At 46.1% G+C, this 27,821-nt stretch overlaps 1 protein-coding gene across 2 annotated transcripts; it reads left to right on the top strand.

Annotated features, from left to right (window-relative positions):
* NPTXR (neuronal pentraxin receptor) lies at window positions 1–27,262 on the top strand. Of its 2 annotated transcripts, none has more exons than XM_083462351.1 (5): window positions 1–967; window positions 21,011–21,224; window positions 21,905–22,149; window positions 23,162–23,341; window positions 24,205–27,262. In XM_083462351.1, exons 1-5 carry the CDS (start codon window positions 338–340, stop codon window positions 24,427–24,429), a joined length of 1,494 nt encoding a protein of 497 aa, XP_083318477.1. In that variant the 5' UTR covers window positions 1–337; the 3' UTR covers window positions 24,430–27,262. The 2 variants fall into 2 exon arrangements, with proteins under 2 accessions (XP_083318477.1, XP_083318476.1); XM_083462350.1 differs by having other exon boundaries at window positions 6–967; window positions 21,008–21,224.
* Window positions 27,263–27,821: the final 559 nt, after the last annotated feature.

Below are 27,821 nucleotides of genomic sequence, written 5' to 3'. Positions count from 1 at the left end.
GCTCCTCCCGGCGCCGAAAGGGTTACGAGGCAGCCGCCGGAGGGGCCCGGAGAGGAAGAGTCGATGACGTCCCCGCTCGCGCTCTCCAATCAAGATATAATCAACAGCCTTGGTTCAGGTGGCAGAAGGAAGCCGGGGCTTCTCCAGCAGCCCGTCCTCTCTCTCTCTCTCTCCAGCTCCCCGGCTCCTCTCTCCCCCACCTCGTGCCGCTTTCCCCTCCCGCCCCTTTTCTCTCTCCCACCCCCGGCTCCCCCGCTCGGGGTGCCGCTTTCTCTTGGCTGGGGTCGCCCTCGAAGCTGCCACCCTGAAGTTTCTGGTGGTGCTCCTGGCCGCAGGGATGCTGGCTTTCCTTGGTGCAATCATTTGCATCATCGCGAGCGTCTACCCTGCGGCCGGCGGCAAAGGAGCTCTCCAAGGTGCTGACAATGGCTCCAACGCCGCGGCCGCGGCCCTGCTGCCCGCCTCGGGCTCGGCCGACAAGACGCTGGGCGCTCTCCATGGTGCTGGAGAGAGCCCCTACGGGGGCTTCTCGGCGGGGCCCCACGACGCGCTGCTGGACCTGCTGGCCAGCGCCCGGCCGCAGCAGCACCAGCAGCTCTTCAGCCGCTTCCTGTGCACCCCGCTGACCGTCGAGTGCCCGTCGGAGGGGAGCCCGCAGGGGGACAGCCCCGGGGCGGCCGCCGCCAGCGAAGAGCTGCTCTTCCTCCAGAGCACGGCCGAGCAGCTGCGGCTGACGGCGCAGCAGCAGAAAGACCAGATCCTCATTGACCAGGAGACCATCCGGGAGCTGACCACCAAGCTGAGCCGCTGCGAGAACGGCCTTGAACTTAGTTTCCAGGATAGCCCCTCCGTCTGGGGCGTCCCCAGGCAAGACACCATGGGCGACCTGCCCTGGGACTCGCCGGCCATGATTCAGGAGCTCGAGGAGGCTGTCAGGTCGCTGAAAGACAGGATCGACAAGATAGAGGTAAAAAATGAAAATGCACTGCCCTTCGTAAGCCAGTTCCTTATAGGTTCACCCTCTCCTTTACTACCCCATCCTTTTGCTTCCCCTCTGCCTTATGCACACGTTACTTTTACCTCCTTTGCTGTAATCAGGAGTTATATTATCAGGCACTTAAAAGTCTACTCATAAGCAGTGGTTAGGGGAGACTCGCAAGAGGGAAACCAAGATCTGCTAGGAAGTAACTGCAGCTCCACTTCCAGCATAGCAAGAGGACAGATGGCAAATTCATCTTGCTATAATAAATTAACTTCAGGGTAAATACTGCAGAGAAGATGATGGGCACACATACCCTCAGTCCCAGGCAGGTTTCTCTCCATTATTACTACTGCATCTCCTTGTTCATGGTCTCTCTCTCTCTCTGTCTGTCTCTCTCTCTCTCTCTGTGTGTGTGTGTGTGTGTGTGTGTGTCACACACACATTGCCAATATTTTTAATTACCTCCCCCCCCCCCCGCAAGACCATCACCTAAATTGTATATGGGAGCAATCTTTCTCCCGTAAGGATAGGCTATTAGTTTGTGAACAGTCATGTTCCCCTCTACTTCTGCCCATAAGGTTGTTGTTTTTAAATTGCATTTTAATAATTCATGCAATTTAATCATAGCTGTGGTATATTCTGGTAAATCACTTGGCCTTAACTGGGTAAGATGTGTGTGTCTAGGTTTGGGACTTGGGTGGAGGGTGACTGTGTGTGTGTGTGTGTGTGTGTGTGTGTGTGTGTATAATGAGAGGATGATGAATACAGTGGTACCTCGGGTCACAGACGCTTTGGGTTACAGACACCGCTAACCCAGAAATAGTACCTCGGGTTAAGAACTTTGCTTCAGGATGAGAACAAATTGCATGGCGGCAGCAGGAGGCCCCATTAGCTAAAGTGGTACCTCAGGTTAAGTACAGTTTCAGGTTAAGAATGGCCCTCCAGAACGAATTAAGTTCTTAACCTGAGGCACCACTGTACTTGGCTGTTGCACTGAGCACATACATGTGAGTTGCATTCTAGTACTCTCTGTAAGCAATCTCTTTGATGGCTCACAAACATTACCTGTTAAAGAAATAGGCTATGTGCAGAAATGTGCATACAAGCAGATGAACAAACAGATATATTGAGATAAAACAAAAAACCAAAAGCCAGATAGACACATGCTTGGGTCAGATTATCATCGCACACCCCACAGCCATTCTGTCCCTATCATCAGAGCACATTTTCTTTCTAGTCACATTTTAATTAATTCTCGGGAGACAGAGTTTTCTTCTCTTCTGTTGAAATACTATATATTACGAAAAACCTGGGGGCATGTTACATATTAGAGCACCTGATAGTAGAAGTTTATGAAATTTGATACTGCATTAGGGGATCCAAATCCTATTCAGTTTTGCTTTGAACTAATTATTGCTTTAATTCCCCACGAGCATACTCCTGTCTCTGTGTTATTAATTGCTTAAAACATTGATTTTATTATTTTCATGCCGCATTGCTTGATATCCGTATACCCACCAGTTACTCAGATTAATAAAGGCAACAACATAAATTCTTGGAAATGGATTCATTTATTATTTTCTTCTGTTCCTGTTAAGAACTCTATTAAAGTCAAAGACATAGTTCTACTCCAGTGTCAACTCCTGCACTGCACATGGTATTACTAGTAGGCCAGTGTAAAATGCTTGGTGGCTCTGCCACTAGGTCATTTTGTCTTTGGTTTTTAAAAATCACAATATCTCAAAAGTTGTTTGATGAAGCTAGATATTATTTCACACCCCTGTACATTCAAGATATTGGCCCTAGGGCCTTCCCCCCACCTCTCCCCCCACACCACCAGGATTCTCTTATTACTCATCTTGGAATCCTTGCCCCAGATTTCTGCCTCCTGCCTGATTACAGATGGATGAGAGCAAACCTCACACAAAGAGCTACTGCTGATGTTTCCCTAGAGAGATGCTTTCTCCTTTACGGCTGCGTGAGAAAGGGAGAGGGAGGAAAGAGCTTTGAACTCCCATGCTCTGTGGATGTGCTTTGAGTAGCTGATGCTGAGATCAGGGTTCCTAATCAGAGAGGTGCAATTTGCACGGTATATTATTTGCCACTGAGTGCACACTCCCAAAGGAGTGGAAGCCAATCCCACCTTTCTGATGAGTGAATTCATGTCAAGGATATTGGCAAACACATGCTTTTATTGCTTTCACAGTTTACATTTGTGGGGCTGCATGTGTACCAACAGAAAACTGTATGTGTGCACTTCTACAGTAGGTTCACTGCTGTATTTTTATGTACATCTGCAACCAGCCTTGCAGTTTTCTCCTTTGGCCAGACTTTAATGCTGTGCCCAGACTGAATCTCTGGTTCAGAGCCTCCTGTGGTCCTGGATCCTGGCAGAAGTTAGCAAGACACTGTTTGTATCCCTGCTTTCCGTTATACATCAGGGAGGTTGTTGTTGTTGTTTTAAAAAAGCAAAGGTTGGATGGTTAGTACAGTAATTATACACTGGTTGAACTTCCAGGCTGAATTCCTTTTAGAATTTGTGAGATCTGGTACAGTACATAGGTAAAGGTAAAGGGACCCCTGACCATTAGGTCCAGTCATGGGGTTGCGGCGCTCATCTTGCTTTATTGGCCGAGGGAGCCGGCGAACAGCTTCCGGGTCATGCGGCCAGCATGACTAAGCCGCTTCTGGCAAACCAGAGCAGCACACGGAAACGCCGTTTACCTTCCCGCTGGAGTGGTACCTATTTATCTACTTGCACTTTAACATGCTTTCGAACTGCTAGGTTGGCAGGAGCAGGGACCGAGCAATGGGAGCTCACCACATCACAGGGATTCGAACCGCCAACGTTCTGATCAGCAAGTCCTAGGCTCTGTGGTTTAATCCACAGCGTCACCCGGGTCCGGTACAGTACATAGTCATTGGGTAAAGTCATAGCCTGCCCAGACATTCATAATAATCTCCAAAAGCCCTCTTCTCAGTGCCCCACTCTAACCACCACCATTTGAGGTAAGGCAGTTAACTACTGGAGAGAGAACCTTCTTGGTCCTTACACCCAGTTTATGGAACACTCTCTCCTCTAAGAAGCTCATCAGATGCTGACTTTCATGCCTTTCCAGAGACAGTTGTTCTCTAGGTGATTTGAACCATGGCTCACGTAAGTCCCAGTCAGGGTGCATTAAGCAATGCACTTCTCTCTTGGATTCCACCTGGCCAGCTTGTGAGCTGGGCTATATGGATGGGTATATTCATAGTTCAAGATAAAGCCATGCTTGTTTGCTATTAATGACCATGCCTATAGCATGTAAAACTGTTGAACTCAAGCATACAAATTTCTGCCATTCACTTTTACAACAGTCCTTTCGGAGCCCCAGTCTTTCAGATCCAAGTGTGATAGGCTGTCTTGTAGAGCTGCGTTTTTGACAGTGAAACAGTTAAAACATGTCCATGGCAATCACTAAGAGGCAGCACTGATGGTTCATTCCTTTCAGACAGCACTCTCATGCAAGATCCCTTAATGGTGGAAAGCCCTGGTGGTTCATGTGATTGATTTGTCTGCAGAGTGTCTAGAAGAAATCTGACAGGCACACATTGTGCAGAATGCCCATGCCCATGCCAATCATGCTGGAGGTGCTGAGGAATCTATTTCTCTCCTCCTGGTATAGGGTGATTCTATGCATGTTTATTTAGAAGAAAGTCCCACTGGTTTCAATAGAGCTTACTCCTAGGTAACTTATCATCATCATTTATTAAATTTCTTTGCAGGATTGCAGTCTAAACGGGTGCCTGATAGGTGGATGGTTCTGCCTCAGGGCACGACCCTTTGGCACCTTCCAATTCTAAGATTCCAGGATCTTTGCAAGCTGGCAAGGCAGGTTATTGCCATTCCCAACTAATATTTCAGGGGGAAAGCAATGAACAACGCCTGACCCAGTCAACCACAGGCAGAGCATCTTGTGCAGGCATTGTGCTATTTTAGAAATTTTGCTCTGAGTTTCCTCATGGGATACTGAGAAGGGTTCTTTTACTGAAGAATTCAGAAAAAAACAAAATTCAAGTAAGCGAAACACTAGTTTGATTTAATTTTAAACAGCCTCTTAATAACAGACCCATAGAGCCAAATTTAAACACATTTAAGTTTTTTTAAGGGGAATTGAATACATGATTGATTATCTCCCGCTGAAATCAAATGGAATTAACACTACTAAACTTTCACTGGATTTCCCCACAGACTTTTTATCTGCATGCTGACATACGTTAGAGAGCATCCACTGATTCTGCAGAAATTTGAGAAGGGATTTCAAATAAGATTATTACTATAATCTATGTGTTGTGTTATGACTGTGAGACCTTAACTGGATTTGGGGAAGATTTATCAAATACCTATTAAAGATTTTGGATCTTAATTCACACTGAAGTGCTCTGGTTTTTATGACCCAGGTCATAATCCCAGATCAATGTGGTTTATGGTAGTAATGACTAAACCCCTTAAGGACTCACCTGAGGTCACAATCCAGCTCAAATTAGATGTGATGGGCTAAACCATGGTATACAGGCAGTTGTGTGTACCTTTCTTTTTAGTGAAAAGCTGGTTTGGAGGCTGGCATCAGGAGTGGAAGAGCAGCAGAAAGAGGAGACACTTAATTCTCCACCCCACCCTCCGCCACTTGCCTGCTCAAAACTGCCTGTTCCGAACTGGGAACCCCAAGTTTTGTTACCCACCAGAGGGAAAGCTGCTTGTGGATGGCTTTTGAGCAGACAAATAGTGAATGGGTTAACCAGTCCCTCCTCCCCATTTTACTCTTGACTGCAGCTTCTGAGACCGCTTCTCAGGGTAGGGGAGAAAAGAAACAAGCAACCATTACTTTGATTAGTTATCCCACCGAAAGCCGTAAAACAGAACATGCAGCACAATCCTAACCACATTTTCTTCGAAACAAATCATACTGAGTTTAATTTGCTCACTAGCCTTTCTTTCTTTTCTGTCCTCATTTTTCACCCAGTTGGCTCCCTGCTTGCAGCCTTAATTGAGACTATCTGAAATCCCATTAACCATGACTAATTTCTGCTGGTTTCTTCTTAGAGATTAGCATCTTATTTCTGATTAGGTTGATACTAGGGTGACAGTGGGCAAGTAAAGAGTCCATTTGGTGCATGTTTCAACAAAAGTTTGCGTCCGGTGTGGTCCTGGGCTTCCTACAGACACAGGGTTGTATCCAGCTAAGTCCTCCTCAAAGTAGACCCATTGAAATCAATGGAGCTACCTTATTCGTGTCCATTAATTTCAGCGGGTCTATTCTGAGCATGATTACAATCAGATACAACCCGTATTTAGGAAAATAAGTGAAATGAGCTCTTGCCACCCTCCAGGGTGAAAGCGGAGTGAGCTTTGGGGAGTCAGGAGCCACTGTCAAGCTATGCATTCTTTGGGTGGGGTTCTTTCCAAGTGCCTCGTATGATTATCTAATTAAAATTGTGCTTGTGGCTTTATTTGTTAAAAGCTCCCAAGTGTTTTATCTCCACTGACTTGCACCTCCCCCCATATCCTTTTTCTTGCTCATTCATGATTTGTGCTTATGAGGCTATTGCAGCAGTCGCACATGATCCTGCTTCCAATACAGCTTGTGCCTGCAAAAGATTTGGGCTGGTCATACCAGACCATTTCCATTCAATGCATACTCTGCAATGTCCTGCTGAGATCCCATAAAGGTAAAGGTAAAGGTACCCCTGCCCGTACGGGCCAGTCTTGACAGACTCTAGGGTTGTGCGCTCATCTCACTCTATAGGCCGGGAGCCAGTGCTGTCCGCAGACACTTCCGGGTCACGTGGCCAGCGTGACGAAGCTGCTCTGGCGAGCCAGCGCAGCACACGGAAACGCCGTTTACCTTCCCGCTAGTAAGCGGTCCCTATTTATCTACTTGCACCCGGGGGTGCTTTCGAACTGCTAGGTTGGCAGGCGCTGGGACCGAGCAACGGGATTGCACCCCGCTGCAGGGATTCAAACCGCCGACCATGTGATCGGCAAGTCCTAGGCGCTGAGGTTTTACCCACAGCACCACCCGCGTCCCTATAACATACCACAAATGTTGAGATCCCATAACATACCACAAATGTTCTGGTATGTTTCAGTCCCAGTTTTGTAGTGCTTAGAACCTCTCCAGACATCAATAATATGGTAGCATCACAAAGCAAGCTAAAGCAGAATAAATCCATCACTAATGCAGAATACACCTGCAATAGAACACCAATGTGGAGGGGCCAGCCAATCTGACTTCTCCTCAAATAATGGGGTGGGGGAGACACCCTCTCTAAGCTCAGTTCTAGACAGAAGGCTACCTATGTCTCACAACAACTGTAATAATAATAATAATAATAATAATAATAATAATAATAATAATAAATTTTATTAAAACCCACCCGCCCTGGCCAGAGCCAGGCTCAGGGTGGCTAACACCAGTAAAATTACAGAAAAAACATAACAGGGAAAAAATGCAGCCTCATTTTAAAAGTAGCCCATAGATCAAAACCATAAGGGGAGGGAAACATAAGGGTCAGACTGAACAGCTCTGTCTTGCAGGCCCTGCAGAAAGATGTCAAGTCCCGCAGGGCCCTAGTCTCTTGTGACAGAGCGTTCCAGCAAGTCGGGGCCAGTACTGAAAAGGTCCTGGCCCTAGTTGAGACCAATCTAACCACCTTGCCACTTAGGACCTTCAAAATGTTGTCATCTGTGGACCTTAAGGTCCTCCACAGGGCATACCAGGAGAGGCGGTCCCATAGGTACGTGGGTCCTAGGCCACATAGGGCTTTAAAGGTCAAAACCGGCACCTTAAACCTGACCCTGTACTCCACCGGGAGCCAGTGCAGTTGGTAAAGCACTGGATGAATGTGATCCTGCGGTAAGGGCCCTGTAAGCAACCACTGGAGTTTCTGGGTCAGCTTCAAGGGCAGCCCTGCATAGAGCGAGTTACAATAATCAAGCCTGGAAGTGACCGTCTTATGGATCACTGTGGCCAGGTCAGGGCGAGAAAGGTAAGGTACCAACTGCTTAATAATAATAATAATAATAATAATAATAATAATAATAATAATTTATTATTTATACCCCGCCCATCTGGCTGGGCCTCCCCAGCCACTCTGGGTGGCTTCCAAAAGAATATTAAAATACTATAATACATCAAACATTAAAAGCTTCCCGAAACAGGGCTGCCTTCAGATGTCTTCTAAAAGCCTGGTAGTTGTTGTTCTCTTTGACATCTGGTGGGAGGGTGTTCCACAGGGAAGGCGCCACTACCGAGAAGGCCCTCTGCCTGGTTCCCTGTAGCTTGGCTTCTCGCAGTGAGGGAACTGCCAGAAGGCCCTCGGTGCTGGACCTCAGTGTCCGGGTAGAACGTAGTCCATTAGATTCAGTCCATTAGATTCAGTGCTGAATTTATTCATGTCCATCTTGCCCCCATGATTGAGGGGGCCCGGGGCCACATGATACCACCACGCTGTGCGTGCACGCCCTGTAGTGTGCACACATGATGGCAGCATGCCCTGCAGTGTGCTGACATTACTCATGCCCATCACGGGGCATGCTGATGTGTCATGCAGACAGCCTGCGGTGTGCGCGTGGGGATGCCACAGAACATGGAGGGGGCCCGGGACCTTCACTGAAATCTGGAGGGGCTTGGCATAGATGGCACGCCTGTGCATGTCTGTACACAATTTTGCAGTTCTGACCTCTGGGCAGAGCTTGTGCTGGAGTGGCATGTTCCATTTCAATGCTTCAGGCAAAACAGGAAGTGCTGTCCTGCCCTGCTGCCCCTGTTGCTGCTGCCTACATCATCTGCCCTGCCACCACTGCCTTCACCGCCTGCCTTGCCGTCTCCACTGCTGGAGGAGAAGCAGCATCAATGTTGGGTGAGATATTGTGCACGTTGTAAGATTTCAGGCGATTTCAGTGAGATCTCAGCCAAAATCAGCAAAATCTCCACTGAAATTGGCGCCAAAGCAGGCAACGCTTCTCCCCCCCCCCCCCGCTGGAGACAGCAGGGCAAGTGGGGCATCCATGGGAGGGCCACCTTGGGGGCTTCTGCCACCTGAGGCAGTGGCCTCACCCCATCTAATGACTGGGCCGGCCCTGACACTAATTTTTAGAATGGGGTGGGATGAGAGAGACCTGTGGCTCTGCAGAAGTTGCTCACTTTAACTCCCATTGCCTTTGACCCTTTGGCTGATAGGAACTGGAGCCCAACAAAATCTGCATGGCCACAGGCTCCTAAACCCTGCTGTAGAACAACCCTGTAAGACTTGACAGTATTACTTATTATCCGTAATCTTTAGACCAAACCGTCAACATAAGTCACCATTATTATTCCCATAATATGACTGAGGTGAAGAGATGGTGGCTTTCCTAAAACCGCCTAATGAGTTTGTGGCTAAGCTGAGATTTACCCAGGGGCATCATGTTCTTAATTATCACATATTCTTATCACATCCCACACTTTGCAAGCTCTGTTAAGCTTCCGAAACTCCAGCACATTGTGTGACTGAGGAACAGTTGAGGGAGTTGGATGTGTTTAGTGTGGAGAAGAGAAGAATATGAGAGGTGATATGAGAGCCGTCTTCAAATATCTGAAGAGCTGTCACATGTAGGAGGAGCAAGCTGGCTTCCTGCTGCTGCTGCTGCAGGGGGCAGGGCCCGAACCAATGGGCTCAAATTACAAGAATGGGGATTCTAACTAATCATTAGAAAGAACTTCCTGATGGTAAGAGCTGTTCAACAGTAGAATGGACTACCTTGGAAGGTGATGGACTCTCCTTCATTGGAGGTTTTTAAAGAGAGGTTGGCTGGCTGGCTATCTGTCAGGGATTGTTTAGCTGTGATTCCTGCATAGTGGGGGTTAGACTAGACGGTCCTTTGGGCTCTTTCCAACTCTACATTTCTGTGATTCTATTACTATTTCAGATACCAGGGGAACCTCTGCAAAGACGAGGAAAAGGATGCATCTCATAAGTCCCCAAATGATCCACAACAAACCAATAAAGCTTCTAACAAGTTGGGCATGAGCTTGTGAAGCAGTCTTCTTTTACCTTAGCTGGTGAAAGTCTCAGACACTGGATTTTCTGATGCTTTAATAACTGACGGCTTTAGATCTCCTTAGATAAATGTGTGCAACTGACAATGAATGAAATTAATCCCATCTAAGTAGACTCACACAAGGGACATGGGTGGCGCTGTGGGTTAAACCAAAGAGCCTAGGACTTGCCGATCAGAAGGTCGGCGGTTCGAATCCCTGCGACGGGGTGAGCTCCTGTTGCTCGGTCCCTGCTCCTGCCAACCTAGCAGTTTGAAAGTACATCAAAGTGCAAGTAGATAAATAGGTACTGCTCCGGCGGGAAGGTAAACGGCGTTTCTGTGTGCAGCTCTGGTTCGCCAGAAGTGGCTTAGTCATGCTGGCCACATGACCCGGAAGCTGTATGCCGGCTCCCTTGGCCAATAAAGCGAGATGAGCGCCACAACCCCAGAGTCGGTCACGACTGGATCTAATGGTCAGGGGTCCCTTTACCCTTTACCTAAGTAGACTCACATATTGCAAAAGCAGAGAGTGCTTTTCTCTCTCTCGCCCCCCCCCCCCCCCGCTTTCTCCCCACTCCAGACGTTGACATTTCACATGATTAATATTACCTGGCATCTTTCAATCTTTCTGATGGCTTGGCAGCCAAGAATCATACACAAATCCCCACACCCCGCCCTCGCTTCAGCAGATGGGAAATTATGAGATCACCCAACAGCTTTTAAAAATATGCATTCTGAACATTTCCCTCCTCCCCCCGTAAATATTCTCTGATAAATACCACCCAACCCACATTGGTTTCAATAAGATAATTGGGCATAGGAGAGAAAAAGGCTTTAGGCCATGAGATCTGGAGAGCTCAAAACTCCCTGGTGATTTACAGAGCAGACTCAGCTGAGGGTGAAATATCTGACATGTACCATCCTCATCAAGGTGCAAAAAGCTTTCCAGCTTTGCTTGGGGAATTCAGCCTCCAAACATTGCTCAATCCCTGGGCAATTGTTCTGTTTGAATTTGCAAAATCACACAGTCAGTTCCCATTTGCCCAGAATGCTGGGATTTACTAATAATCTCTCTGCTGGAAATGCAATGGGAGCTGCTGGGTGTACATTGTTACCTGCCAATTTGGCTCAACTCATAATAAGAGCATCTCTCTTTGTAGAAAGTGGTACACTTCCATGTCCATCTGAAAAAGGTGAAACAAGCTTCACAAAGGGGAGTAATTAGTTGACTGCCAGTTAAGAAATAGAAAAGCACTGGGAATAGATTCTATACCACCAGAATTTTTGGAATTTAATGTTACCCTGTGGTCTCTTCTGCTGGTAGCTGTATTTACATATACAGTGGTACCGCGGGTTGAGTGCTTAATTCATTCCGGAGGTCCGTTCTTAACCTGAAACTGTTCTTAATCTAAAGCACCACTTTAGCGAATGAGGCCTCCTGGTGCCACTGCGCCACCAGAGCACGATTTCTGTTCTCATCCTGAAGCAAAGTTCTTAACCCAAGGTACTATTTCTGGGTTAGTGGAGTCTGTAACCTGAAGCGTCTATAACCTGAAGCGTATGTAACCCGAGGCACCACTGTACTGATTTAATAGGATGAGTGCTGAGGCTTGGATCACTGCAGTAATTGTAATAATAATTTATTATTTATACCCCGCCCATCTGGCTGAGTTTCCCCAGTCACTCTGGGCGGCTCCCAATCAAGTATTAAAAACAATACAGCGTTAAATGTTAAAAACCTCCCTGAACAGGGCTGCCTTCAGATGTCTTTTAAAGATAGGATAGCTACTTCTTTCCTTCACATCTGAAGGGAGGGTGGGCACCACTACCGATAAGACCCTCTGTCTCGTTCCCTGTAACCTTACTTCTCGCAATGAGGGAACCGCCAGAAGGCCCTCGGCGCCTTAAGAACTGGAGCATTTTATTGGAGAGTGGGGAGGACACTTTTCTCTCTCTGAATGTTGTCTTACAGTTTTTAGCCTACGTGGTTAATCTTTATTCCCACAACAGCACCTTCCCTGAAGGTGTGCTAGCTTGGGAGATAGAGAGTAGATCTGTGCTTTTTGCATTTCTTTGGGGAAATTTTCTGTGCTAAGAGGGGACTTGTACTGTCAGGATAGATCTCATAGAGCCTAGATTTTTCTTAGGGTTCTCCTTTTTTATTTTTTTTTACCTAATCCTCATGGATTATTTTTGCTCAAGAATCTTCCAGTGGAAACAGGTTGACCTCACCACACCAAGTCTGGTAGATATGGACCTTTGACTCATTATTCCATGAAGCCCATTGTCTCTTACTTTAATATCTTAAGTAACTTTTCCTACATTGTTTTAGAATGCCTTTGTAAGAGAATGAAACTTTCCTATTGCTTTTCGGTTAACAGGACTGTAGGGAGGGTGTTTAGAAGGATAATTGTTTTCTTGTATTTCATTTTTCGTTTATAATTTCTTCATATATTTCCTTTGTTTAGTGCTCATAGTAGCCTCACAGTACTTGTTTCATTTATTAATGTAAGCATTTTTATATAGTTAGCTTTCATTACTGTTTACAGCTTTCCACAATTTGCCAATAATTTTTAATGAATTTTCAATTCACTTTCTTTTGGTGTGATTCTGGGCCTTTGGTCACTAGCCATAAGCTCACTGGAGCAAATTAATATACTGCAATCTAAATTTACAGATCATTCTTTCGTTCTAAACCATTTGCTGTTCTATGTTTGCTGGCACTGGGGCAGAGCTGGGGGGGGGGTGTAAAACCACAATCTAGACTTGAAACATCAGTCTCCAATGGCATGTTTTGGGTGCCATTAAAGGGCAGTGCTTAGACCTGCCCAAATTGATTCAGCTGTCAGGAAAAGCAGGGAATGTTGATAGAATTTCCCTTGCAGCTATCATGAAGGGAGAAGTAATCTTTGGTGGCATAACACGAATACTTGGAATATGTAGGCACAAATCTTGTTCATCTCCTTGGCAGTGTAAGAGCCAGGACTGTAATTCCTTAATAATGATAGGAAATTGGGGTACTGGAGAGCAGAAGGAAGAAAAATGAACTGTATAGGAGCAACAGATTCATTTAGTAAGGGCAATGACAGAAATGAGAAAAGGAAAAGCGAGATTACAGAGACAGAAAACGGAATGAGATGGGGTGGAGGTAAAGAAGCCTTTCATTATTCGATGTAGGACAGATTGCCTTGACGCTAACAAGAGTAACAAAAGCGAAAAACCCTTTTTTCTATTAACAGATGGAGTCATACATGAAAAACAGGGACATGGCATTTAAATCCAGAACTGGAACAATCAAAGGGTGCAGCAGACAGTATCTCTGCACCCTTTGTCAAAACCAGCCAGACTCCATGGATCAGAAAACCTTTCCAGTCGCTTGGCAGCATCAATAGCAAAACAAAAAAAGGGAGAAGGCTGGTCCAGGCCACCAGCAGGCAACACAATTGAACCATCTGCAAACATGAGCTCTTATCAGGAATCATGTCTCCCTTTGCCATTCCCAAAGGGAGGGCAGGGATAATGACTTTTTTTATCCTTCCTCTTCATCTGTCCCTGTCACTGCTCAGTTCTCCCAATTGTCTCTTTTCTTTGTGGATCTCTCTATTCTCTACCTGGATGGCATTTGAACAGGCCACATTCTGTGCATCTCATATCCTTCAGGGAAAAAGCCCAGATGTAATGGGGGCAAAAGCAAAGCAGAGCGAAGGTGTGTGTGGAGACCCGGAAGCATCTCCCCAGTGGCCAGCTAATTTAATACAATGAGGAACAGCCTCTCGGGGACACAGCATGAGTCTTGGGCGTTGAGTGAATTAAAACTAGAACAGTGCCGCTCACCAAAGAAACCAATCCAGGGTTCAAACCAGGCAGGAGAGAGCCAATGACTTCACATATCTCTTGTTAATGCCGATGATTCAGTTGTCATAATTGCAATTGAAGCTTCTTCATCTTCTTTGCTCCCCACAGAGGCATGGGGATAAAGGAGCACAATTGCCCTCCTCTCGTTTCCTGATGAAGCATTTTCCTGTTAATTCTCTCTTTTTGGAAAGGGCACCATCCAAGCCCTTTTGTTCTCCACAGTACACTCCATGCCTTATTTTCCCTACAGAGGCGATGGTTTGGTTCCCACATCACTTTTGAAAACCTTGATATGATTAATCACAAAAGTGTTACCTGAAGCGTTCCTTGATTTTAGAGAACTGGAGGGGGGAATTCAGCCAGTTTCCATGGGTCCAGGAACAATGCAGCTCTTCATCTTAGTAAGATAGAGTTGGAGTGAGTGGAAAGATCATCTAATGACACCCAACTCTTTCTGAATAAAAAGCTTGCAAGTTTGTCTTTATTCATTCAGGGTCAAACAAGGCAAAACAAGGAACCCAATTCAGTAGGAAATTGGGTCCCCCTCCACATTGCGTTGCTTAAAATCATAGAATTGTAGAGTTGGAGGGGACCCCAAGGGTCTTCTAATTCAGCCCCCTGTGATGCAGGAGTTTAACAGCTAGAGCTGAGAGCTGGCTCACAAATACCTGCTCAGGAGTGGTCTATTTGTGTGCTGAGCAGTGTAGTGTCAGAGCAATGAACTTGTGTGCACTCCCTGCAGGATTGCTCTAGTCCTTCGTTATTAATTTAAATGTTCCCAGACTGAGCTCTGGTACGTAGAATAGCTCGGAGGGCTAAGCAAATAAGTTCTGGAGCTAAGCTCTGTAACCCCTGAAAGCAGTGCAAAATGTCTGGAAAGGGGCTCATGGTGAATGAACAGTTGCAGCTCCTATCAAAATCGATAGCTGTTGCAGTCACCCTGTGCCTTCTGATGATGTGGAAAGGTCATGGATAAGCTCATGTGTGAACAAGGATTATAGCTTCCTCAGAGTCTCAAGGCCACTTCATACATCACACACACTTTTAACACGGGCATCCAAGGAAACAGAATGGTATGTTAACAGATATATTAGCAAAGTACTTCTTCACACAGCACATAGTTAAACCATGGTCCTCGCTTTCTCAGGAGGCAGTGATGGCCACCAATTGGGATGGCTCCAAAGGGAATTAGACAAAGTTATGGAGGATAAGGCTACCAAGGCTACTGACCATTATAGTTATGCTCTCCCTCCACAGCCAGGGGCAATAATGCTTCTGAATACCAGTTGCTGGAAAACACAGGAGGGGAGAAGGCTCCTGTGCCCAGGTCCTGCTTGAGGGTTTCGTATGGACCACTGTAAGAACAGAATGCCAAGCTAGATGCATCATTGGCCTGATGTCTCAGGCTCTTATCTTCTTATGCTCTGTCTCAACCACATTTGGGAACATGGTCTGAGGACATGTGGTGCTGTTTCATTGTTAAAGTGAAATAGGTCTATCCTGGATCTTCCAGGATGGGAATCTCCCTGGGAACTCCATGTAAACTGCCCTGAACTTCCAAAGTTAAAGTGGAGATGAGGCTAAAAATGAATCAATGTGCTTGCAGCATCCACTGCTCAGCACACTTACATAACCAGCCCTATAAATGTTACATGCAGCATAACAGATGCCAAGCAAATCCAAATAATTTCTCTTTTACTTGTTGAGGGCTGCTTCCCATCTTACAGGAAAAACAAGCTCCCATTTGTTCACATGTCTCTGTGCCACATATATGGCAGGGAAGCGTGTCACTGAGAATGCACATGAGCCTTGGGCAACTGCGTCTCCAGAGCACATCTTTACTTCATGTGTCAGACATATGTCTCCATTCCACACGTAGCAGTGATCACAATGGAGACACACAGTGGTCCAACAGGACTGACTCTCAGGAAGCTACAGCCCTGGTTCACACATGAGCTCATGAATGATAGTATCCTCATACTCAGAAGCCTCTGGGTGATTGTATAGCAATAGATGCTGACAGCTGTTACAGTCATCAACTAAGAATCTCCTTCCACCAGACTTCGTCACTTCCTTGGCTCACCCACTGTACTCCTCCTCCTCCTCCTCTTCTTCTTCTTCTTCTTCTTCTTCTTCTTCTTCTTCTTCTTCTTCTTCTTCTTTGTAAACCACTGAGGTTTTTTACAATCAAGTGGTGCATAAATTATGTGAAATGAATAAAGTTACCCTTCCTCTTCTTCCCCCTCCCCTTCCAGTGAGCTCCTATGGTGAACCACAACATAGAGCTCAATTATCTACAGCCAAGATCCTCAACATGCAGTGCAGTCATGTTCATGCAGATTATTCAGGCCCTCTGCTAAAACAGCCCTGGTAGGACACCAATACTGCCTTCTTTAGGAATTAGGTTGGTAGCTACAAAGGATAGGACCTTCTTCATGGCTGCACTGCAGTTGTGGAGCTCCTTCCCCTCTGAGATGGTTTTGATTTTGCTACACTAAAGGGTTTTATGGTGCTTCATTCCCGATTCTTACATTGTTTTAATGGATAGAGTGTTCCATTCAATGTGTAACTTGCCTTGGGCCCACGGAAGGGAGAAGGACAGGATAGAAATGAAACAAAGCATTTCCCGAGTATCCATAGTTGCAAATCTAAAAGGTATTTAGAAAGTTCAGTTGGGAAACTAGGGCAGACATAAAAGCATCTGGAAGGCAGCAAGCAGCAAGCGACTGACACAGATCACTTACATAAAAGCAAGATAAACAGGCAACTGAGGAAACTGTGTTACCTGGATTGAGAGGCGAGGGCAGAGAAAGTAAAGCACAGTTGACAACGCAGGCCGGTTCTGAACTAGCACGTTTTCCCTCCTTGCCACTCAGCTCACCTGAGCTGGTCATACTCTCAGATGGCCTCTCCCCAAGTAATGAATTAAGCTGTGATTATCTAGAGGCCTTTAGCGCAATGACCTCATCTCAGGCCAACTTGGGAGTGCAAGCGCTAAGCATGAGTTTGTCTTTCACATACACATTTCACACCAGGGAGCCTCTTCTTCATTTTTGGATTCCTAGAATCAAAAGGGTGAGCATCCAAGGAGCACGGTAAAATAATGCTGAGATGGGGAACCCAATAGTTTTGTGAATATCCTCTCCCCTGAGATGGGGAACCCAATAGTTTTGTGGGTATCCTCTTGACAATAAGTCTGCAGGGCAGGGAAGAAGTTACAGCACCCCTGAACATTTCAGGTGAGCAACTTACTCAGAGTGGGCTGAAACCTTTTCTGCCTCCAGGCTCACCGCCTCCTTTGTGGAGCCTCAGTTTTGCAACCTGAGTTCCCTTTAGAAAGCTCCACCACCATAACAGACAAAACACGGTTTTCAATGGATGTACCCTATTAACGTATGAGGAATTACAGGCAGGGGGGCTGCTTGCTTTTTCACTTGGCATAAGAGGGAACACAGCCTGAAATAATGATGAGATAAGCAGCCGTAGCAGTAATTAGGAGGCAAGGGCTCTAGGAGCACCTCATCAAAGGGCAGAAATGTGGTGGAATAATAGGCCTGTTTCCTTTGATGAGCTTTCGCTGTAATAAATGAGCACAACAGGGAGTCCTCAAAGACGGAGATCTCCCCCAAACCTTTTGGCTTTCACGCCTCTCCTCTCACACAGGCTGGCAAAAAGGCTAAGGTTCGTCCTGATGGCAACAATGAGGAATAGGCAATGACTAATGGCCTGTGAAATGTCATGGGGAGGAGAGAAGGCCCCTTCCCCCCTTGCCTCTCCTCCCTTGCTTCTCTCCATCCCTTCTCTTTTGCTCTCTCCTTGCCTTGCATGACTACTTGAGTCATGCCTCCCTTCTCTCCTCTTCCTTAGATCATGGGAACTTCTTGACTCCGTTCTTCCACCAAAACCCCCAAGCACAGCCCAGGAGGAAAGGCAAGCTCCAGACTGAAAGCACATGATTCCCCCCCCCCAAAAGAATTCTGGGAACTGTAGTTCACCCCACAGGGCTACAATCCCCAGCACCCTTAGCAAACTACAGTTCCCAGGATCCTTTGGGGGAAGTCATGAGCTTTAAATGGCCTTCAAATATATGGTGCGTGTATACTCTCAGATAAGCTCTCTGAGCACAGCTTGCTTACCTGCTCATTGGTCTGTTTATATACCACTCAGTGTTTTCTGGGCAGTGATCTATGTGGTTTTACAAGTCACAGAAAATGTAAGCTTTCTTTCTCCCACAAATGACACTTGATCCAGAGCAGCGCTTTTCTCAAGCAAGCAGGACCTTCTGATCAGGCAGATTTTCTTGTCAGCCAACCCAGGACTGTCCTTGGAGAAACAGGAGGTGCCATTTCAGGGGTGCAAGTGAGCGAAGTCTGCCTGTTGCCTCCTGCACGATACCCACAATGAGGTTAGGGGGTGCAATCCTTGCCTTGCCCCGAGTGCTGGCAATGCATGGTACGCCACTGCCATAGTGTAAATGGTACAGTGGTCATTTCTACCCAAAGGCATGGCTGTTTGTGTTAAAGGATGATAGAGTCTGGGTGTGTTGAAAGGATGCACCTAACCCCAGCATGGAAACAGCATTGAATTCATCACACTTGCCACTGGTGGACAGAACACAAACCTTTAGCTTTAAAACCTGGGATTCCCTTTGCGCAAGCGCCCTGGCAGGTTGGCATGGGCGGACAATAAGGAGGACTTGCCTCCAGCTGTGGGTGCTGCTCCCTGCCGTAGCTGTGTAATACCTGCTGTGACCTCTCAGCACACAGACTCACACAGTTCGTAGAGCTCTAAGAGGATTACAGAACTACTATGTAATGTCAAAATGACAGGCGTTGCCTCGAAGCGGCAGAAAAAAGGCACACTTCTTCATCCTCATTAGGGAAAAACTGTGATCCCGTTTCTCTCCATGCCTGACTGCTCCTTTCTTTCTTTTTTATGAGAAAAGTGTCCTTTGAGAGAACGGAGTCCCACTGACTCATTTCTCCATATTGAATCCCGTGGAAAGACAAGGAAGAGTCATTATACAGACACGTTCCATGTTGTATAGGAAAACTTTTCAAGGGAGAGATACGGAGCTTGTTTGAGGTGATGGTTTTGAGTGATGGTTGCTGACTTCCAAGGCGGCTAAAAATAAAACCATTAACAACAACTTCTTCCTCCTCCAGTCTCTAAGCTGTATGAAGCTATTTTGTACAGCCAGACCAACAGCCCATCTAGATCAGGATTGCCTTCTCTGACTGACTGGCTCATGGGAACCTCAGGCAGAGGACTCGCTCATCACCTGCTATTACGTGACCCATTTAGATGGGGTGTCAGAGGTTAAATCAGGGTCTCTCTCTCTCTCTCATAGATGGGACTGTTTTCTGTCTCAGAAACACCTGGCTAGGCTGGACCTGTCTGGTTCACGGCAAGGGGCATCAGTGCCTAGACAGAAAGGTTCTTGGTTTGAGTGACCCAAACCATCCATTTAAAGCACATTCGACACACATTTAAAGCACACAACTTCCCCCAAAGAATCTTGCGAGTGGTTGCTGCTCCCTCACAGAGCTACAATTCCCAGCACCCTTAACAAACTACAGTTCCCATGATTCTTTGGAGGTGGGGAAGCGATGTGTTTTAAATGTGTGTTGGATGTGCTTTAAATGCACAGTGTGGGTGTGGCCTCTGAGGGTACTTCCAGACAACCTGATTATTGACTATTCATCCTGATTTGTTTGCAGGGAAGTTAGACGACATTGGTAATTCATTCTGGTGCGTTTGCAGGATACGTTAGATGACATTGCACCAAAGCAGCATTTCCCCTTCACTTTCCTTATCACAAAAAGTCTGATCTTTGGGGGAAGAAGGTTTGTTGCACAAGAATTCCCTATCAATGGTAACTTCAGTTTAAATTTACCAGTATATGATAGAATCATAGCTGTCAACTTACAGATTTGAAAATAAGGGACCAGCAGCCTCGAAAATAAGGGATCAGCAGCCAAAATAAGGGATTTTGCTTAGCTTATACAGAAATCGGGTACTGATGGAGCCATGCTGCTTTTGCTGCGACTGCCTGTGTTTTGCAGGGGGTTGGACTAGATGATCCTAAGGGTCTACAACTCCGACCAAAGAAGAGTGGCAGACAAAGCTGATGAACGATGTCTAGATGGCAAAGCTTACAGGCAGAATTAGAAACCAGGAAGAGGACCTCTTTATTAAGAATGGGGAAAGTTTATAATTTAGTTGAAAAGCTATTGTAAAGAGTTACATACATTGGTAGGATTGACAGAAAACTTGTAGTAAAAATTTGAACTATGGATGGACAAATGATTTATAAAAATAGAGTTATGAAAGGGATGCAGAGGGGAAATCACTACATTAAGATGCTGCACTGGTTGGAGGGTACGCTAAGCAGCACGTTGGGGCTGCCATTGTCCTGGCGTGAGGAGTTCCATCAGCCCTTCCCCGCCCGAGAGAGAGGGTGGAGGGAGAGAGACTCTCGCCCATGCCGCCCACGAGCCTGGCATGAGGTGGTTGCAGCACTGCAGTGGTCGCTGAAGCACTGCCCTTCTGCGTCCCTCCCCATCCCCTCCTCTTCCTCCTCCCTCAGGCTGCCTCCTCAGCCACCGCCGCCGCTGCCTCTGGCTTCCCCTGGCAGCGCGGTGGAAGTCTCGCAAAAGAGGGGCTGCCTGCCCACCCACCCACCGCCACCTGTCTCCTCACGACGCGTCCCTGAGGGGGGAAAGGGAGAGACAGAGACATGGCAGCTTGTGTGCGCGCTCTCTCTCATGGTAGAGGACCTCGAGCTGCTGCTTCCCTCCTGAGCCGGACGAGCATGAAACCCGAGAAATTTAAGGGACATCATCAATAAGTGACAGCAGCGGGACATGGCGCTGGGATAAGGGAGTTTCCCGCCAAATAAGGGACGGTTGACAGCTATGGATAGAATCCCACCCCAAAACAGCAGTAGCCTGGAAACACCCTGAGAACATGGCCCTGTTTTTCTTGCTAGGTTAACATGTTTTGCCTGGATACTTTTTGTGTGAGATATTACACACACACACACACACACACACACACACACACACACACTGTTTCCCATATATCATATATCTTTCCTTTGTGCACAGCAGGATATTCCAGCCCGAATGAATGCTACTTCTGCTCCTGTGCCAGCCCAAGAGACAATCCATAACAAGATGGAAGAACTGGAGGAGCAGATCCTCTCCAAGATTTTAGCTCTGGAGAAAGACCGGTCATCTGTCCCCAACAACCACGACTTGCAACAGCAAGATGTAGAGAAGGAGCTGGATGCCCTCCAGAACCGGGTCACTGAGCTTGAGCATGGTCAGTCCTGGCAAGGAAGAGCGCCAAATCTGAGGGCTCCAAAGTTGCTACATATATGTGATTGCCTGTTAGATATGTATTTCCTGAGTCCATTCCAGACACATGAATTTATGAATGACAAGCATGACAAACTAGCCCATTAGTTTCCCGAAATCTACACAGGGGTAAAAACTACACAATGGCACCCTGCCTCTGAATTTGGAGGTTTCATATAGTCATCATAATATAACTAAGCAGCAGCCACTGGCAAACTTAACTTGCTGAACCCCCTTTAAAATAAACACAGGGAGAGTTAAATATACGCAAGGAATGCTGATACTGTATTGCATATTGTGTCATCTGTTTGATCATATTTTATTGGATCTTATACAATCATTGTAAATCACTTTCAGACTTTTGTGTGCAGGTAAAGCAATATGCAAGTCTAATAAATCAAATTGAGCCATCCAAGCTGCCAATCATTACCCAATCATTACGCAATGTGTCAATGAACGGTCAGGTTCATTGAATGACCAAAGTTCAATAACAAGTGGAACCCATTTTTGCAGTGGTGTTGTTGTGCAGTATTGGCAAGGCCTGACTTGAATTTCTGGAGTCTGTGGTCTTTTGTTCTTCTCAGCTGCTATCCCTGTAGTCTTTCTTGACACTCCCCCCCCCCCATTTCTCTGTTATGCACCCAGAAACTACAGCCTTCAGCAACCCAGAAGCGTTCAAAGTCACCATCCCCGTACGAAACAACTATATGTATGCACGGATGAAGAAGAGCTTGCCTGAGCTTTATGCTTTCACAGTCTGCATGTGGCTGAAATCTAAGGGCCCAGCAGGGGTGGGCACCCCTTTCTCCTACTCGGTACCAGGACAGTCCAATGAGCTTGTATTGCTGGAGTGGGGAAATAACCCCATGGAGCTGATAATCAATGACAAGGTAAGGAAGACTTTGTCATGGGCATCTGGAAGACACACGTACTAACCTTCCTTATGTTGAGAAAAGGCCCCACTCCATTAGGAAAAATGACATTAGCTCGGAAAACAAGAGCCAACTGTATTTAATGAATCTAGAGAGATACAGATATATACCGTGCTATTTTTTCTAGAAAAAGAGGTGCCAGAACTCACCACCTCCCTTGTTCTATTATAATGGCAATGGCGCCCACCTGAGAAGTGCCAGAACTGAGTTCTGGTGAGTTCTGGCTGGGGGGGGGGAGCCCTGGATATACATGACTCCTTCCTGCTCACTTCTTAGCAGCCTCGTTAAAATGAAGTGGAAGGGAATGGGTTCAAACCAAAGACTCCACCTGGTAAGTACTTTCAGAGTCACAGGTTCAGGACTCCTGGCACGTGCAGCCAAGATTGTGGGGAGAGGCAGTGGCAGGTACATTTCCTTCCAGACAGGGTCATAGTGAACAGGAGACAGTGACCATGTTGTTGCTGCAAGCAATGCTGGTGCTGCACTGGTCCCTGTCACCCGAGAAGATGATGGACCAGCATAGGCTGAAGCATCCCATTGGGTCAGAGTTCAAACTACTTCCAAATTTCAGGCATGGTGCCAGGAGGCTGGAGGGCTGCATGCCCCTGTGGTGGGGGGTGGGGCTAGAGGCAAAAGTGAGTGGAGCAGTGGATGTGATTTTTACCTTTGAACAGTATAAATCAGAGGCTTATACCTACACATCTCTCCACCCACCCAGCTAGGAGGAATCATCACATTCAGGAAAGAGCACTCAAGGATGGCATAGACCAGGACTGGGGAAGGGCCTAAGAGAGAGAGGCTTGGAGAAAGGCATGTGTCACCCACTCCTGTTCTGCAGCCAGCAAGAAAGGACATGATGTGCTCCTCATCAGCTTTGGGGAAGGTGATGCTAAAATACATCAGTGGGAGTCTCCCTCCAAAAAACTGTTTGCACTGTTCATTTTAAGGCACTTTTCTGTTTTGTTCTCAGGTGGCTCAGCTGCCCATGAGTCTAAAGTCTGGGATGTGGCACCACATCTGCCTGACCTGGATCACACGCGATGGCATATGGTCAGCATATGAAAATGGGGAGGAGCGTGGGGCCGGTGATAACCTGGCATCCTGGCATCCGGTCAAACCTCATGGTGTGATCATCTTGGGCCAGGAGCAGGTGAGTCTAATCCATGTATTGTCTTTGCAGTAGTTAACTTAAACATAATTCAAGGACCTGCCCAAGTTTTGGGCTCAAAGGAACAAAATTTGACAACTTGGGCATAAGAGATCCCCAGCTGGTCTCTTGGACATGCCACATGTGTTGTCCTTGAAGCCTATAACCACACAGGGATTCTGGTTTGGATTTGCAGTGTGTCTTTAATAGAATTGTGGTTCCAAAAAAATGCCCACAGAAATTTCTTAAAATTCTAAGAATGTGTCTGCATGGCAGCTTATTGTGAACTTGGTGCTGCTCTGGCATGCAAGTTTTGTGCAGCGCCCACATGATGCCACCCTCATCCAAATGGCACCCTATGTTCCACCACTGCCCCCATATTCAGTCCAGATGTACAATTTCTACATTTTTGTTTTGATTTTTACTTGGGGGATTTCGGGCAGAAGTGGAGAATCTTGATTAAACAGGAAACTAATATACCGGTACTGTGTCAGAAGATAGTGCTGTGTGGAAGCTCGCATTATTGCTTGCACAATAAACTGCTGCATGGAAGCACTTGGAAATTTGCATTTTAATGCAAAAACTGGACATGCAGAAAGTTGCAGAGGGTGGGGAGAGAGCAAAACTATTCCATAGTTTGCTGTGCCATACTGCTAAGGAAAAATGAGAATGAAACAGGGTCCTGAACTCCTTGGAAACCAATTGACCCAACGTTGTCACTTGCAGAGGATTGGCAGTGTGGCAGGGCCCATAGTTCAGCAGAGCCCATGGAAGGCCTCATATTCAATTTCTTGTATATATTTTTCTTCTCTATCTTATTGGCTGCCCTTTGTTTGTCTGTCCTTTTCTCCAACACGATGCTACAGGATGCATTGGGTGGAAGATTTGATGCCACTCAGGCCTTCGTTGGTGAAATTTCTCAGTTCAACATGTGGGATCATGTCCTGACCCCGGCAGAGATTTTGGGCTTAGCCAACTGCACGGCCCACCTGCGAGGCAACATCATCCACTGGGATGAAAAACTGGTTGAGGTCCATGGAGGGGCAGCCAAGTGGAGCTTTGACGTCTGTGAGGAGAGGATGAAGGCGTGAGAGGTCCTTGTACCTACCAAAGGAGCATGAAAGCTACTTCCCCTTCTTCCATTCTACTTAAGGAATGAGGCAGCACGGGAGATCTTTATCCCCATACAAAAACATCCTGGAGTCTGAATTGGTCTGGGGAGAGAGCTGCGTGTGTGAGTGTGTGCATGTGTGCAAGGGACAGGGAAACCTTCTGAACTTCAAAGAAAATTGTGACACTGTGTTTTTTCATTGTTTCAGTAAAACTCTTTCTGATTCATACCGTGAGTGGCAAGGCCCTCCAAAAAGACGGCCTGTGTGTGTGTGTGTGTGTGTGTGTGTGTGTTAAGGAGCGGTAGGCCATATCCCAACAACAGTGTGATGAAGGCCAGGGGCTGATGTTGTGAATGGGAAACTGTTGGTGGAACTGGTATTGCCAACATTGCTCCCCCCCTTCCCATTTTGCTGGTGCCATCATTGATTTGATAAGGGGGCTCTGATAAGCAGGATTCTGAAGGCTTTAAAATTTGCTTGGTAGTGGTGGTATTTGCCCATGAGAAGCCATTGATTGTCTTGGAATACACAAGCCAATATTCCTTTAGTCTTTGCATGCAACCACCAGGAAGTTCCACTGACTTTTCTGCCTTCTGGCCTCTGATCTCTAGCCTTCACTAGTAAGGCAGCCCTTTGCCAACAGATTCCTTAATTCAACAAAGGCCTAAATTCTAGGTTCGGGTTCTCTTCTCCTTACGATAATCCAACATTCCACCCCAGATACGAAGCCATTTGAAATGCTGTGTGATTTGCACAGTTCTGTTCATTTTTAATGGGACTTAAGATTCCAAATTCTTTTAACAGCTTTTTATTTTTTTAAAAAAGAATCCATTGTTTTATACTTTATTATAGCTTTTAAAGAGGCAACGCATAAGTGGCAACCAGAAAATTCTGACTTTCCTACCTAACCCTTTATCTACGGGAGCTGCTCTTCCCATCTCTTCCCTTCCTCTAAGGGCTGATTCGCACATGCATGTTCTTTTACTTGATTTCTTGTCACTCAACGGTGTTATCACTTGATGACTCGCAGCTGAGCATGTGAATGGCTTCCATTCAAAAGCATGGTGTTGGAAGAGATGTGTGATATGATAGGGAAGTCTCACTGTCTTTTCGATCTGTGATGACTGCTCCACCCAGGCAAGTCACTATTATTTGGCGATGAAGGTCACATGCACACCATACATTTAAAACAGCCACGGCTTCCCCCAAACTACAGCTCCCAGAATTCTTTTGTGGGAAGGCATGACTATTTAAAGTGGCATCACAGTCCTTTAAATGTATAGTGTCAATGTGGCTGTAATAATCAAACAATGGATTTGCATGCACTAATGAGCTCGAATGCTACACAGCTTCTTAATGGTTTAGGCAACACAAAATTGTATGAGCAGGTCGACTCTCCTGCTGCTGACCCCTTGTAGATTGCTTCCAACAGTTATAAGCCTTCTGGTAAATGAGAAGAAGAACAGCCAATAGGTCACAGCAGGATCACTTCCTGACAATCCAATGTCCCTGCTCAAGAAAAGAACCATAAAGACTCCTCCTCGCTGTGAAAGCAGAGGCTAGATGGCCATTTGCTGGGTGTGCTCTGCTTTAGGATTTTCTGTGTTGAGCAGAGGTTTCAATTAGATCCAGGCTGCTGGACCTCAGGCAGAGAAAGAGAGAGATAAGTGGTGGCAGAAAAAGAGAGAAAAGGAGTAGCAGAATAAGAGAGGAAAGTATCAAACCAGAAGAATGATCAGCATCTACGTTTTTGCTTTCTAGATATTAGTTTAGATGCTCATGACATACTTTCTCCAATGCTTGTGGTGCATTGACTTAAAGCACTCAAATGGGGAATGAGTAGTAGAGACTAGACAAGAGCTTTCCAAACTGTGCATTGCAACACATTAGTGTGTCGGCTGCAGTGTGCAGGTGTGTCACGCAACCGCTCCCCCCACTCCTCCCGGGGCTGGAAAGGGGTTAGTTAAACCTCTAATTTGCTGGTAAAACTGAACTACTGTGTTGCGAAATGACGCATGTCTAAAAAGTATGTCACCAGCATGAAAAGTTTGGAAAGCTCTGGACTAGACATTGCTCAATTATTTCATAGTTCTATAACTCCCATCTCCTCCCCAGTCTCTTTCCCAGAAAGAGCAATAGCAAATGATCCCTTTGGCTTCTCACCACGAGAGATTAGAACGCAAGTATGAAGAACATAAAACCATGTTTGAGGATCCATTCTGATTTGTTTGTGGGGAGGTCACACGATGTCACGTGTTTCCACACTTTCCAGTCCTACTTTTCCAAGAAGCAAGTGAATCAGCTTTAGGTGCGTAGCCGGAATATGCCACTCTGTGAATGCCTCCCCCAAATAGCAGTGGTTGGGAAGCACCCTCAAGACTCTTTCCCTTCTTCCAGATTGTCACAATTATGTGGATACTTAAGTATTTCCCAAATCAAGCATAAAGCATGCATTGAAGAAGGAGCTTGCCTCCCTCCTTCCCTCCCTGGTTTTTTTCCTTCAACCTGTTGCAATGTTTACATTTAAGGTAAAAATATTTCTTCTGTTTTTGAATTCATTAAGACGAGCCTTTCTCATCCTGAGTCGGTAACCGTGTGTGCCTCCTCCTCTGTGGCTTAAACAGCAATGATGTAAGTGACCCAAGTGCTTGCAGAGTATCCTGCTGCTCCCAGCCCAATCTCTGCATATCATGGACCACTTGGTATTTACAGTACAATCCTATGCATGATTATTCAGTAGTACCACCAGTCAAAAGAAGCAATTGCCGCATAAATAAAACATGGATTTGATCACACAAATCCGCAAGCCCAATTGTTTTGTTATTAATTATTTAAATTTAAATGAAATAAATTTGTATTAATCAAATTTGTAAAACGCAGCATAAAAATACAGAATAAAACCACAAAGCACATAATACGTTTCTCTTGTGAACTGCCCTGAGATCTTCAGATGAAGGGTGGTGTGTATGAGACCTCGTCGAAACGTCGCCTAGACACCCCAACTCTTACACGGGAAGACACCCGAAGACACCAAAACCTGCATATATATATATATATATATATATATATATATATATATATATATAACAAGAGCGAAACAACCAATAACCCCTCTCCTCCAGACACATTTAAAAGGACATAGACTGTTAATCTGCCAAAGGCCTGGTTGAATTGTTCTCCCAGCACACATTCACAGATAAATGTAATGTGAATTTTGTAGGGTTGCCTGCACTTAGCCAGTGGTTTTTACTGGCCCCAGGGATAGTACTAAGCACAGAAGGCATTGCATCATTTAAGATGCACAGTTTCACGAGACGAAGTGCTACTAGCAGCAGCAGAGCAGGCGGAAACAGCCTTGCAATTTGCTTTTC

The sequence above is a fragment of the Podarcis liolepis genome, assembly GCF_965112155.1.
Source record: "Podarcis liolepis genome assembly, chromosome: 10".
In the NCBI taxonomy this organism is placed as follows: domain Eukaryota; kingdom Metazoa; phylum Chordata; class Lepidosauria; order Squamata; family Lacertidae; genus Podarcis; species Podarcis liolepis.
This window is presented reverse-complemented; position numbering and strand designations above follow the sequence as displayed.